At 37.0% G+C, this 15,040-nt stretch overlaps 1 protein-coding gene across 1 annotated transcript in view; it reads right to left on the reverse strand.

Moving 5' to 3' along the window:
* Positions 1 to 10,659: 10,659 nt before the first annotated feature.
* The window catches only part of LOC131353853 (dynein heavy chain-like), a 44,261-nt gene continuing 39,880 nt past the window's right edge, over positions 10,660 to 15,040 (reverse strand). The window contains 1 exon segment of the mRNA XM_058390927.1: positions 10,660 to 11,982. Coding sequence (XP_058246910.1) covers positions 10,660 to 11,982 — 1,323 coding nt within the window.

Consider the following 15,040-nt stretch of genomic DNA (forward strand, 5'->3'; position numbering starts at 1 on the left):
CTCAGTATTTCAGTACTATACCATTATCAGTAGAGTCATACTTTGTAGGAAATTTGTATACCTGGGAGTCCAACATCATTTTCTCCTCAACTTCCAAACTGGAACCATTTTAAAATTGAAAAACAATCCCTAAAACATGACTCTTGTCCATTATGCTTCAGATCCTTGACTGTTTTTCTAACTGATCTTGCAGCTGTACATTTTTTTCCCCCCACTTCGGTATAAAAAAAGATGTAATGTGTTTCTTTCAGGATGGGGTTCAGTGTATAAAATGAACGCACACTGACAGTTGACTTACCCCCCCCCCATCAGCGTTCACTCCACTTCGTTTCCTAGAAAGAAAGAAAAAAAATCGACCTTGTCTGTGCAATTTGTACATTAATAATAGAAGAACATCTGGCAGAGATCTGTAGCAGCGTTACTAAAACACAGAAAGTGAATGACCGTTTATAGACACTTAGCTGAAACTATGTGATTCTTAATGGTTTTTCCAAACGCGGCTCGGTTAATGGGCTTTATCATATACACAGGCGAAGTTCACTTAAGTGGAAAAGAGACAGGTTTCGGAGATTCACTACAGACGCACGTTTCCTGACGCACCGATGCACTTAGCTCTGTCCGAGGCATGTTCACGTTTCCGACGGAACGATGCGCGAGATGTTTAGGGGTTGAACTGACAGTAATGTGCAGTGCATGTACGCGGAAAGTTTTTCCTCTGAGAAGCAAACTTTCCTCAGAGACTGAAAACTCATCCCTCCTCCTCTTCCTCCTCCGAGCCCGTTCTTTATGCCTCAGCGGTAAGCCCCCCGATTTGCAAAGTGTTTCTGCCTGGAAAAATTTGCGGTCTGAAACCTTATCCTCGGCAATCTCTGTCACTCAAAGGCACTTGGCGGCTGGCGGAGGAGATAGAGAGCTTATTCCTTTCATTTGCACGAAGCAAAACACAATTTCTCTTTCCTGCGCGACGCCCAAATGGCCTGTGATGAATTAGTTCGAACAACGGCGAGCAAACAAAGACTGGCGTGTTCTCGTCGTGTAGCGGCGAGACCATTCACGCTTGGCGTGTCGTCTGACGGGAGGAAACACACGTCTTCACCGGATATTAATGTGTTTGTGTTGTCGGGCTTGTAATAACTTTTGAAGCTGGTCGTTTGAAACATTTCACATTTCGTGTAATGCTTCTTTTATGTGAGTGGAAATTCCTTATTAGGGCTTTTCACATTACACATAATCCCGGGTTATCCTCGCTCTAAATCCTGCTTTAAACCCGGGTTTAGGAACACGTGTATTTTAGCAGAGCTTTCGCAGCATAAACACCGCACTGAACATTACTTACGTTTAGGTGCTTAGCAACTGACAACCAATCAGAAATTGATCACTCAAACATCGCGGGCCTCGAAAACCAGGACATAGCAACAAACTTAACCATAGTGATGGGAATTTTACTGATCCTTTGAATCTCGTCCAGCAAATTGAACTCATCTTTTTTCAAGTCATTCCGTTCATTTCAGCAGAATTTAATTACAGCGTTACACGTTAATAGCCAATTATCTCTGCAAGTTTATTCACATTTAGAATAAAACATAACTATAAATCAACCAAGGCCAAAAATGAGACTGACAGGAACAAGAACAGGACTTTTCAGAAAATGTTCATTGCACATGTCTTTTGATAATTTTATGATAATTCCTAAATATTACACAACATTGCATTAGCATTATTGACTGTAAGATACCGATCCAGGAAGTCACGTGATGAACAAACAAACTACGGACCCAAAGACTCGGGAGATGAACTAATCATTTCTGTTTCCGCCACAGACTGCATGGCCGAAGCCTATGAGGCTGTCACTTGATGAACGGACGACTCGGGAGATGAACTAATCAATTTTCCCGCACAGGTCCAATAGGATGTTGCGCATTCGTGGTCAACACAAAATGAACGAATCGACACATCACTACTTAACAACAATAACGCCTGGGCAAAACACTAAACATTATCGCGCCGTAGTGAGGGTGACATACCTGACAATGAAAATTGAGCTAAAAAGTTAAATATCAACTAACTTAAAAAGGCCCAAAAAGATTAGAAAGGTTGCGTGCTGTGTTTTATCCAATCAAGGTTGTTGACGCTGCAAATATGCAAATTGGAACATTTAGCCACTGAAGTAAAAATCTCTATTGTGAACTATTAAAACACACACATACACACACATGCTTTTTCTTTGTTTCAGCTTGATTAGAGTTGCACAGAAGATAAATGAATGGCTCTGATGGACAGTACAATTAGCTTAGTGCTAGCATTTCAGTTTCTAGAAACTTCTTATATCTATACACATAGAAATACAATCTTGTGGGAAATTTCCTCACACAGGATAAATTTATGGCACCATAAACAATAAGGAGCAGGTTCATTATTTCAGAGCATTAAATGCACAGTATGTATTTGTTAAAAAGAAACAAAATTCAGCATTTCTGGAGTGTCTCATGGGTAATGACTCTGACTGGACCCAAAACCCTTATAAGTAAGGGAAAAAAGGCCACATTATTCTTTTTTTTTTTTTAGCCGTTTATAGCTAGATTTAATATTGCGAAATGTTCCTGAAACAAGTTAACTTGCATTAACACTTTCGTTAATGACATTTTAACAGTCACTTCTTCAGAATTTCATGTTTTTCTGCTAGCGTTCTTGTTGCTATTATTATCATCAAAGCTACAATTTTCTTCAAACTATAGCTGCATCTCAATCAGCTCTCTAGTTCCCTAGATAGTGAATCATTATCCAGTGTACACAAGTTAGAGCATTAGAATGAGCTTTATTTAAAATTTTATTTATCTTATAAATATGTTCGCATGAGTTCTGTCATGATACTTCAAGCAGGACTAGGCTAGGCTAGTGACTATTTTTTTTAAAACGCTTCAGACGCTTAAAAGTCATTAAACAAACCGTATATAAACCATTAAATAAAGTTAAAAATCACTAACATATATCAGTAATCATTTCTGATCTACAACACGAAGTTGTAGACAAAGTTAGCTGAGACTAGCTTCATATAACGTCATTTCCATTAAGGGAACATATTTAGCATTGAAGCTCCCTAGTTTTTGGAGTGCGAGAGGGGAGTTTTTTAGGGAGTGAATTGAGACAGCCCTTAAAATAGCCGTCACCCTGATCAGTGGCCTAAATACTAAAATAGGGAGATTTATTAAATAATTTTGTATATTTTTATTGTTTATTTATCCATTCATGGCATTTAAAATAGTGTTTTTCATGCATATTTTTTTTTATACATTTCTTTATATATATATATATAGTTAGATACATAGCTTCATGTACTTTAATTATTTTTTATATATTTAATTAATTTTCATAATCTATTTATTGTTAGATAAATAGCTACAATTCTATAATTTCCCCTGGAATTTTTTAAAACTTTCATTTTCTGCAATAAAGCTGATCCAAATAATATGGAAATAAAAATGAGCAGATAAAACATATGGAACATTTATCAAAAAAATCCTTAGCAGCATGTTCTGTCCTTCTCCGAAATCCAGCCCAGAATTTGGCCCAGATTGAAACATGTTGCCTTGACCCCCTGTAAAAGAGCTCTCCACGCTCCGTGCTTTCACAGTGGCAAAGATGCTGTGCTGGATGGAGAAAGCAGAGCATGAAAATGACTTTCCTCCTGCCCTTGGGGAGAGAGAGCGCCAGAAAGAAAGGGGAAGAGAAAGAGAGGGGACGTCTACGGCTTTGTCAGGCGTCTCTGCTCTGTGGGATAGGGAGCCTCAGCCAGGGAGCGGAACAAACACACAGCTAGAACCGGCTGTACGTTCACTTCCTGCGGGCATCACAACGCAGACGGGGCGTCTGTCTAAAAGCTTGATTAACATTGTTGTTGATAGCAGCGAGCTATTTACAGACTATTTAGAAGATTCCGTGAAGGGCAGAAGAGGAAAATGTCAGGAAAGTGCATCAAGACATCTCTCCCTCTCTCTCTGTGCTAAAACAGATATTTTAGTTAATTAGATGAAACGAGCTGACATCACAACGCAGCCAAATGCCAAACCTGATCTCACACAAACAGGGTTTTTTTTTACTTTGCTGTCAAACGTGCTACGGTGTAACACAGGCGCAAGAGCAACCATTTAAAAATGAGAACTAAAAAGAGGATGGTTCTACTTGTCCCAGTAATGATCACATTCATCACTGCCAGTTTGGTGAACAACAAGAAGAGCAGATTAGAAAATAGCACTTGATGCAGTACAGATATGATGCTTTACATATATATATATCACAAAGAACACGGGACACTAAAACAAGGTCAGGAAATTGTACGAGGCTGTTTTTTTAATTAAATAATAATAATAATAATAATAATAATAATAATAATAATAATAATTTTGTTCAGTTCATTCACTTAATAAGGCAAAACATAAAGGATAAAATAAATAAATAATTTCTTGATTTATTTTTAAAATAATTAATTAATTAGTAGTATCATATGCATGTATTTATTTCCATTATATATATTTTTAAACTATTTAAAATTTTTATTCTGTTAGTTAAAAGGCTAAAATGTCTGCTGGATTTTATTTATTTATTTATTTAATTAATTAATTTTATTTATTTATTTATTCATTCATTCATTCATTCATTCTGCATAAGGCTGATACAAATAATATTTAAATGTGTGCATATTTATATTTTGGCCTTGAAGAGCATTCTGTTTTATTTTATTTATTTATTTATTTTAATTAATTTTTTTTAAGTGTATTTACAACCCTCCACTTATCGTAGTCATCGTTCATAAAAAAAAAAAAAAAAGAAAGAAAAAAAAAAAGAAATCGGCACAAGAAAGCCAGAACAAAGTCCTCCGTTCCTCATCGTCCTGACCTCGGCCTCCTAACGTTAAAAACGGCGAGCAGGCCGATCCGTAAAGCGTTAAATCGTTCGAGTAATCATCGCGAACGTTCTGTTTATTCTGTACACGGAAATGATTCCCGTCTCCTGATGAGGAAAGAAGAATAAAATCCTCGCAGGAGTTCGTTACTTCAAAAGCTGACGTCTTTTTCTCTTGACACGGTTCCCTCCTGCGTGTGAGTCTTCGCCGCGCCGCTTTGATCACGTTTCAATCTAATATCTAAGAAAGAAAAGCAGTGAGGAAAAAAACAAAACAAAACAAGAAAAGCTCATACTGCCCTCAATATTCATTCACACCACGCTCAGTGTGACAGCAAATATTTTGAGTTGCAAAACAATAAACTAGCTATAAAGTGAACCTGAAGTTCAAGCTGAAGTTTCGTCTCTCTCTCTCTCTCTCTCTCTCTCTCCTCGTCTCCTATACAGACAGTACACCTGGGAAAGGAAGGAATTGAAGCTGTGATTGGCAGAAAGAAAATGACGTCGCAGTGGATGTGTGTGTGTGTGAGAGAGAGAAAAACAAGCTGCAGTCGGTGGTGTGTGTGTGTGTGTGTATGTGTGTGTGTGTGTGTGTGTGTGTGTGTGTGACAGCTCATCACAAGCTTGTCCAGGATCCCTGCTATATGCAAAAGCTTTGTACTTCCTATATGCTAGTCTAGTACTTTCCCCGTGCTAGCCCTGCATGCTCTATGCTAGCCCCCTACCTTAGCTTGCTGAATGTATTACTGTCTCCTTCGATACTAGTCGCGGACGTTCTCTACTCCATCTCTGTGCTAGCTGTGTAGTTTTTTTTTCTTCTATCCCACATCTATGCTAGTCTTATCCTTCTTGCCCTCCAGCTCAGTGATAACTGTGTACTTCCCGTATTCCACATCTATGCTAGGTGTGTACTTTTTTTAAAAAAAAACAAACAAACAAACAAACAAACTTCCAGCTCTATGCTAGTCTTATAGTTTGTAACTTCCAGCGCTATGCTAGCTGTATACTTTCTCTACTCCATTTCAACGCTAGAGTTATAATTTCTAACTTCCAGCTCTGTGCTAACTCTGTACTTTCTCTACTCCAACTCTATGCTAACTCTGTACTTTCTCTACTCCAACTCTATGCTAACTCTGTACTTTCTCTACTCCAACTCTATGCTAACTCTGTACTTTCTCTACTCCAACTCTATGCTAACTCTGTACTTTCTCTACTCCAACTCTATGCTAACTCTGTACTTTCTCTACTCCAACTCTGTGCTAACTCTGTACTTTCTCTACTCCAACTCTATGCTAACTCTGTACTTTCTCTACTCCAACTCTATGCTAACTCTGTACTTTCTCTACTCCAACTCTATGCTAACTCTGTACTTTCGCTACTCCAACTCTATGCTAACTCTGTACTTTCTCTACTCCATTTCAATGCTGGACGTATACTTTCACTATTCTAGCGCTGTGCTAATCTTATACATTCTAACTTCCAGCTCTATGCTAGCTGTGTACTTTCTTTGCTCCCGCTTTATGCTAGCTGTGTACTTTCTTTGCTCCATTGTTATGCTAGCTGTGAGCTTTCTCTTCTCCATCTCAACACTAGCTGTGTATTTCTGTGTATTCTTTTCTCTAACTCTATGCTAGCTGTGTACTTTCTTTACTCTAACTCTAAGCTAGCTCTGTACTTTCTTTACTCTAACTCTATGCTAGCTCTGTACTTTCTTTACTCTGTCTCTAAGCTAGCTCTGTACTTTCTTTACTCCGTCTCTATGCTAGCTGTGTACTTTCTCTACTCCGTCTCTATGCTAGCTGTGTACTTTCTCTACTCCGTCTCTATGCTAGCTGTGTACTTTCTCTACTCCGTCTCTATGCTAGCTGTGTACTTTCTCTACTCCGTCTCTATGCTAGCTGTGTACTTTCTCTACTCCGTCTCTATGCTAGCTGTGTACTTTCTCTACTCCGTCTCTATGCTAGCTGTGTACTTTCTCTACTCCGTCTCTATGCTAGTTGTGTACTTTCTCTACTCCGTCTCTATGCTAGCTGTGTACTTTCTCTACTCCGTCTCTATGCTAACTGTCTACTTTCTCTACTCCGTCTCTATGCTAGCTGTGTACTTTCTTTACTCCGTCTCTATGCTAGCTGTGTACTTTCTCTACTCCATCTCTATGCTAGCTGTGTACTTTCTCTACTCCGTCTCTATGCCAACTCTGTACTTTCTCTACTCCGTCTCTATGCCAACTCTGTACTTTCTCTACTCCGTCTCTATGCTAACTGTCTACTTTCTTTTATGCAAGCTTTTCTTTTTGATATATGTCTTCTATGCTAAACTAGATAATGCATAAAATAAAGTCTGATGTAAGGTACACTACAGCAGCGAGCAACATTTTCTTTTGTATTTTACCTGTTTCTTTGATACCCGGTGGATTTGTTGTCTCTCTAGTGTTTTTTCTTTTCTTGAAGCGTAGGCTACCATTTATCAGCTATGACTGCATTGCACTCTAAATGATGCATGGGAAAATCTCATGATGGTGTTATATATATATCATAGATTATACGTGGAGGATTACACAAACTCCGGATGGAGGCAGAGCGTCTCCTGTTGTGTTTAAAGTGGGTTGTGAATATGTCAGGCATGGTTAAGCACAGACCTGGATGCTTAACACGTTTTCGTCCAAAACGTACCCAGGAGCTCGATAATAACGCAGCCGAGCTTTGCAAATTGACCGCCCGCATTTCTCCTGCACGGGGTGAATGACCATGACTCGGTTACCAGAACGTCGAGGAATAGGAGGCGGAAATTAATTAAAAAATTCTTAACAGTATAATTACAATTACGCACGGCTGTCGAATTAATTAAAATGTTTGTCATCTATGAATACATTAGAGCGGAGAAAGAAATGGAACCTAAGCGCCAAAGCAGAGAAATCATTTGTTTTTGTTTCTCCGTTCGTTTTCTTTCTTTCTTTCTTTCTTTCTTTCTTTCTTTCTTTCTTTCTTCCTTTCTTTCTTTTTTGAAACTGCATGATTTACAGATGTGAATGAAATAAAAGATATTTTCTCCAGGTAGATGATAAACTAACCTATGAAAGTGCACCTGTAATTTGTAATGGCGCCTCTTAATCACTTAGAGCTCTCTAGTGCTGAATGATAATTGTTTTAAGAGCCATTTTCTCGTTTTGATTGAGCCATTGACGGCACCATTACTGCCACTATCGCCCTTTAATCCACTCATTCCGGCAATTAGCGCCACCCTCCACTGCTACGAGGTGAAAAGGACCGAAAGCTCTAGAAGGCGAGTACGACGCGACACGACATGACTAGAAACTCGACTCGAGCGACTCGTACATATCCATCCGACCCACTTAGCTCAACCCACTCCTCCATTTTCTATACGCTCCCATTTCAAGGACTCTACACGGAACCGAGCGGCTAATGGAGCTTGAACGCAGAACTTTCCGCAGAGTGGCCTCTCGTCCGTTCACACCGTGGCAGCCTCTGATTAACGGAGTGACAGTCTGGACAGCAGGAGGAATTACTGCGCTTCTTCCACAAGAACAGGAGTGAAAATCACGGCCTTGTCCGTCTGATCCGATCTGATCTCCTCCACCCATCAGGCCTGTGTGATGCAAAGGATTTCTTGTGAAAGACCTTGACTTCCTTCGAAACTGAAGTTGTTTTTTTTTCTTTTCTTTTTTTCTGAGAGCCACCCAAGTGGAAAGGAAGAAAGCGTGAGCCTGGAGACGGGCGAGTGGCCTGCAGTGTGGGTTTGATAGAAGACGGAAGCTTTGAAGGGTTTGAAGTGTGGCTTAACGTTTGCAGTAAAGAGGTTTGAGAAGAAGACCCTCATAAACTCTTTGTACCTGAGTTTGACTGTTTGGAAAAATCATACTTCTAAAGGAGGGGAAAACATTTTTGATTGGAAAAAAAAATCTTTTTTTTGATTGGAATAAAGCATACTTATAAAGGCACAAAATAATATTTTTAAGAAAAAAAAACATTTTGATTATTGAAAAATAAAACTCAATTTTATAAAATTCTAGAAAAAAGTATTTTGGAAAATTGAAAGATCATACATCTAAGGAAAATATATTTTTTGCATAAGAAAAAAAATCACAAGACTCAAAAAAATTATTTTGACATGGAATCATTCGACTAGAAAATTATTAGAAATTGCCCGTGGGATTAAAACAAGCAAACAAATAGATAGATGAATGATAACAAATAAATATTGGAAATATTTATTTAAAAATATATATATATGTAATACATACATTTTATATATATATATATATATATATATATATATATATATATATATATATATATATATATATATATTAGACTAAATATTTGAAATAATATTTGAAATAATAACTAAATATTTGACACAATTTAGTTATTTGGTATCAAATTTAGTTATATTCTAGATTTTACACATATTTATATATATATATACATATATGTGTAAAATCTAGAATATAACTAAATTTGATACCAAATAACTAAATTGTGTCAAATATTAAGAATAATTAGAAATAATATACAGATACAATTAGTCCTCAGACCTACTTCAAATCCAAATTAAAAAAAGAAATATAATCTAAATAAATAAAATAAATTATAAAATTCAATAAAACACTAATACTGTCCCAAGCAAATAAAAATTAAAAAAGGAATGTTTTTTAACTATTTAAAAAAAAAATTTCACCGGAATTACTGACTCTATGATCTCTCTCTCTCTCTCTCTCTCCCTCCCTCCCTCCCCAGACTTTTCCTATCCCCCAGTCAGGTTTGTTTCTTTATGTAACCAGTTCAGTGGTGATGAATAGTCAGAAGCAGCGTGTGGATGGAGAATGGAGACAGGGGTCATGGTGTGAGTCTGTCAGCCTTTTCATTACCCTGAATGTCAGTGAGTCTCTTCATCTTCAGCATGCCTCTGCTGCAGGAGCAGAAATGTCAGGCGAGTTTATGAGAGTCGCAGCGTGAGAAAGAGGAAGAGAGCGGCTTCCCGATGCAGCGCTGGGCTTCAGCCGGCGAGACATTTTCACTAAACGTTTCTAATGTGTGAGACAACGAACCCTCTTCCTCTGCTGCTACAGCTGTTCCTTACTTTTAACATGAATATTTCAATTCTATATTTACAATTAGTCGTTAAAAACTACGGCCTACAAACATGGCCGCCATCAGCTACAACCGCCAGTTCCACACATCCACACAGGCTCCAGAGATCTAATCACACACACCTGCTTCCAATTACACACACACACACACACACACACACACACACACACTGTTTAAAAGAGACATCAGCTGTGTCCAAACATCCGTATGACACTGTGTGCCAAAGTAGAAATATGGATCTGAATTCTCAGTGTTTATAAAACAGTAGGAGAGAAATACTGAAGATGATGTACTGCTTCCTCTGAGATTCTGCAGTCTGGAACCCCTGGACACTGTGCTATCCCAGAATGCAACACGACTGAAGCTGAACAGCAGAGTGTAAGTACTATGGGTAGTAAACATTGTTTCTTGTGTTAAACCGTACTTGTTTAACAATTGTTACCTTGCTAAAGACAAGAGAAAAAGTTTTTGCAGTTATTATGACATCATAGGTGACGTGACAACAACACGTCACGTGACGTCCAGATCGTATTCGTACTGCACGCGTATACTGATCAGTACGAACTGTATCACCGAGCAGTAGGTACTGAATCAAATGTAGTAGTTGCTGAATCGACTGCAGTAGGTTTTCAATCAAATGTAGTAGATATCAAATCAAATGCAGCAGGTACTGAATCAAATGTTGTAGGTATTGAATCAAATGTAGTAAATATTGAATCAAATGCAGCAGGTACTGAATCAAATGTTGTAGGTATTGAATCAAATGTAGTAGATATTGAATCAAGTGTAGTAGATATTGAATCAAGTGTAGTAGGTATTGAATCAAATGTAGTAGATATTGAATCAAATGTAGTAGATATTGAATCAAGTGTAGTAGGTATTGAATCAAATGTAGTAGATATTGAATCAAATGTAGTAGATATTGAATCAAGTGTAGTAGGTATTGAATCAAATGTAGTAGATATTGAATGGAATGCAGCAGGTACTGAATGGAATGCAGCAGGTACTGAATCAAATGTAGTAGATATTGAATCAAGTGTAGTAGGTATTGAATCAAATGTAGTAGATATTGAATCAAGTGTAGCAGGTATTGAATCAAATGTAGTAGATATTGAATCAAGTGTAGTAGATACTGAATCAAGTGTAGTAGGTATTGAATCAAATGTAGTGGGTATTGAATGGAATGCAGCAGGTACTGAATCAAATGTAGTAGGTATTGAATCAAATGTTGTAGGTATTGAATCAAATGTAGTAGGTATTGAATCAAATGTTGTAGGTATTGAATCAAATGTAGTAGGTACTGAATCAAATGTAGTAGGTATTGAATCAAATGTAGTAGGTATTGAATCAAATGTTGTAGGTATTGAATCAAATGTAGTAGGTATTGAATCAAATGTAGTAGGTATTGAATCAAATGTAGTAGGTATTGAATGGAATGCAGCAGGTACTGAATCAAATGTAGTAGGTATTGAATCAAATGTAGCATGTACTGAATCAAATGCAGTAGTTATTGAAGCAAATGCAGAAGTCACTGAATCATATGAAGTAGGAACTAAATTGATTGCAATAGGAACTGAATCAAATGTAGTAGATACTGAATCAAATACAGTAGGTACTGAATTGAATGCAGTAGATATTGAATCAAATGCAGCAGGTACTGAATCATATGTAATAGTTATTGAATCAAATGCAGTAGAAACTGAATCAAATGCAGTAGATACTGAATCGAATGCAGTAGATATTGAATCGAATGCAGCAGATACTGACTCAAATGTAGTAGGTATTGAATCGAATGCAGGAGGTACTGAATCAAATGCAGTAGATACTGAATCGAATGCAGTAGATACTGAATCGAATGCAGTAGGTATTGAATCGAATGCAGCAGGTACTGAATCAAATGTAGTAGGTATTGAACCGAATGCAGTAGGCACTGAATCGACTGCAGTAGATATCGAATCAAATGCAGTAGGCACTGAATTGAATACAGTAGGTATTGAATCGAATGCAGTAGGCAAAGAATCTAATACAGTAGGTACTGAATCGACTGCAGTAGATAATGAATCAAATGCAGTAGGTACTGAATTGAATACAGTAGGTATTGAATCGAATGCAGTAGGCAAAGAATCTAATACAGTAGGTACTGAATCGACTGCAGTAGATATTGAATCAAATGCAGTAGGTACTGAATTGAATACAGTAGACATTGAATCGAATGCTGTAGGTACTGAATCGACTGCAGCAGGCATTATAGTAGACACTGTCACGGTACACAATGTCAGTACTCAATTCGAATGCAGCTCTTCTTTGTGAAGAAACGCTCAGCATGCTTTACCTGAGCTTACCGAGCCTCGTTAACTTCTATGCTAGCAAAATTGTAAAATCCTAGAGGAACTGATTTTACTGTCGCTGTGATTTAGCAGGACAGAGCGATAGAGAGGAAGATAGAGGGATGCTAATCAGCATTCAGTAGCACATCCAGTTTTCTTTACTCTTCTAATGATGGTTATTAAAACCACAAGCTTAACAGGAGCCATGTGGATTAATAAATATAAATACGCCGGGGTTTCAGATCGCTGCATTTTTTTTTTGTCTTCACAAATCCATTTTTAAGTCTTTATTTCTCGACAAAACAACAAAACAAAACGGAAAGAAAACGAAAAAAAAAGGCAAAGATGAAATAAATAAATGACTGGAACGGATAAACGGCTGTTTACAAATTAATCAAGGTTTAAACGCAGAGCCGCACTCGTTCTCAGAGTTAATGTACAGTGTAATAATTAGCACGCTGACCTATGGTGGTTTTATTCTTGGCTGCTCGAGTGGGGAATGCAGCAGCTGTTGGCAAACAGGATTGTGGGATTGCTTATTCTGGGAAAGCGAGCTGCGAACAGAGCTGTGAGATTTCATTCCACACCTGATCGTCTCACTCACTGTCCTGTGTGTCTCGCTTTAACTCAATTCCATAGCTATACATTCAGGATTTAGACAGCTGTACATATCCATCCATCCGTCCATCCAACCGTCCATTTTCAGTAGCTTTTATCCGACACAGGGAACCCCAGGGGACTGAAGATGGGGGACAACACCAATCGTAGGGCAGAATTACACACTAACACACACACATCCACACACTATGGACAATTTTGAGATGCCAGTCAACCTACGGCACATGTTTTAAGACAGGAAGGAAACCAGAGAACCCGGAGGAAACCTCTAAAGTATGAGCTGGAGGCAGAAATCGAGCCCCTGACACCGGAGGTCTGAGGCAGACGAAAATAAATTGAATTATAATAAATCATTTTTTGGTCTTGGAATGAATCTGCTTTTTCATAGATGTTTTTAGTTGTGTGTTTTTTTTTCTTTGAATTTCCTTAAAGCTTATACAGGGACTTAACGATGCTCCAAATAAACAGATTATTATTATTATTATTATTATTATTATTATTTATTTATTATTATTTTTGTCTCATAAACAGTTTAAATGGAGGCAATAACAGGAAGTAACTTGTGGATGTAACAACTTGGATTAAAAAAATAAAATAAAACAAATAAATAAATAAATGGGAGTGATGAAGACAAATAACAGGAAATAAAATGAAATAAAAAAGTGAAAAAAATAAATGTTTTAATAAATAAATAAATAATGATAGAAAAAGTAATAAATAAAATAAATAAGTAAAAATAAACATTCAGGATGTGCAATTATTGGAAAATAATCAGCGGATTGGTGACAGTATCTCAGGGCCTCACTGTGTTGTGGATTAATTTCCTATAACGAAGTGTTAATATACTGTAAAATAGAATAAATATATATTAATAATAATAATAATAATAATAATAATAATAATAATAATATATAATTTAGTCTTAAATGCATAAGTCAGAAGTAAATGGTAAATTTCTAAGCATCCAAATATTTTACAGAATAAAATAGATAACATTTGTTGTCAAATTCATATTATAAAGTAATTTAATGAATTTATAAATAAAACAAATCTAATCTAAGTTCAGTGAAAAAACGCAGCCCAAAGTTTGCAAAAGAATTACAGAAACTTTCCCAAAGACACCAGAACAGCTGAAACCTGCATCTCAGCATCTCTCACAGAACGTACAGTTTACTGCTGTTTAGAGGAAATAAATAAAAAATATATAATAATAATAAATCCATGTGCCTCACAGGTGTCCTCTGGGAAAAGCTCGCTTCCATGGTACATCCTTCTTTCTCTGCATCCTCGCTCGCAAACCAGCTCTGTAACAAACGATGGTTTATTCGCTTAAAAAGCTGTTTTTTCTTATGTCAGGAATTTTTAAAAGAGGTGGTAAATGATGTAAAGTTGAGCTGTGTTGAATCGGGGGGGAAAGTTGTGGTGGATGCAAAGTCATTAAAGCGACTCTGAAACGATTCATGAGCTCTATAAATAACAAGGAAGCATCAACTTCGGGAAAGTTTCAGCTTCACTTTGAACGCTCGCGATAATGCATATGCAAAGAAAAAAAAAGAGGCAGGATACAGGAAGTTTCTGTCAGACACTTTCTGGGGGAATTAATATCATTACACGCAGCAGGGCAGAAAGTCTAATTCTAGTGCAGTTTGATTACAGGAAGAGGAAATTGCCTTTGACAGGTAGTACAAATGGAGTAATTAGTATGCAGATGTAGCGGAACGTTTACGACAATGACAATACGGTGAATCGATACAGAATTCTTCTGCATCACACAGTCCACCAGAACATACAACAAAACAAAAAGAATCATTTGAACACATGATTATATTTTCATCACACAAACGCTAGACAACTTTCCTGCTTTGACATGACGCAGTATTTTATTTTTATCTTATTAGTTTTACTTTTGCTCTCGACAACAACAGCTTTTCTTGATGTTCCAACACATTAAATGTAACTATAAGTGGATAAAAGCACAAGGAATTTAGGAATCCCTAAACCCTTATCTAAAGAATTTAGGCTAATTTTTTTTAGCCTTTAAACTGTCTAAGAAATCTGCTGGTTTGTATAAAATAATAAATTTCT

The sequence above is a fragment of the Hemibagrus wyckioides genome, linkage group LG06 (assembly GCF_019097595.1).
Source record: "Hemibagrus wyckioides isolate EC202008001 linkage group LG06, SWU_Hwy_1.0, whole genome shotgun sequence".
NCBI classification, from domain to species: Eukaryota; Metazoa; Chordata; class Actinopteri; order Siluriformes; family Bagridae; genus Hemibagrus; species Hemibagrus wyckioides.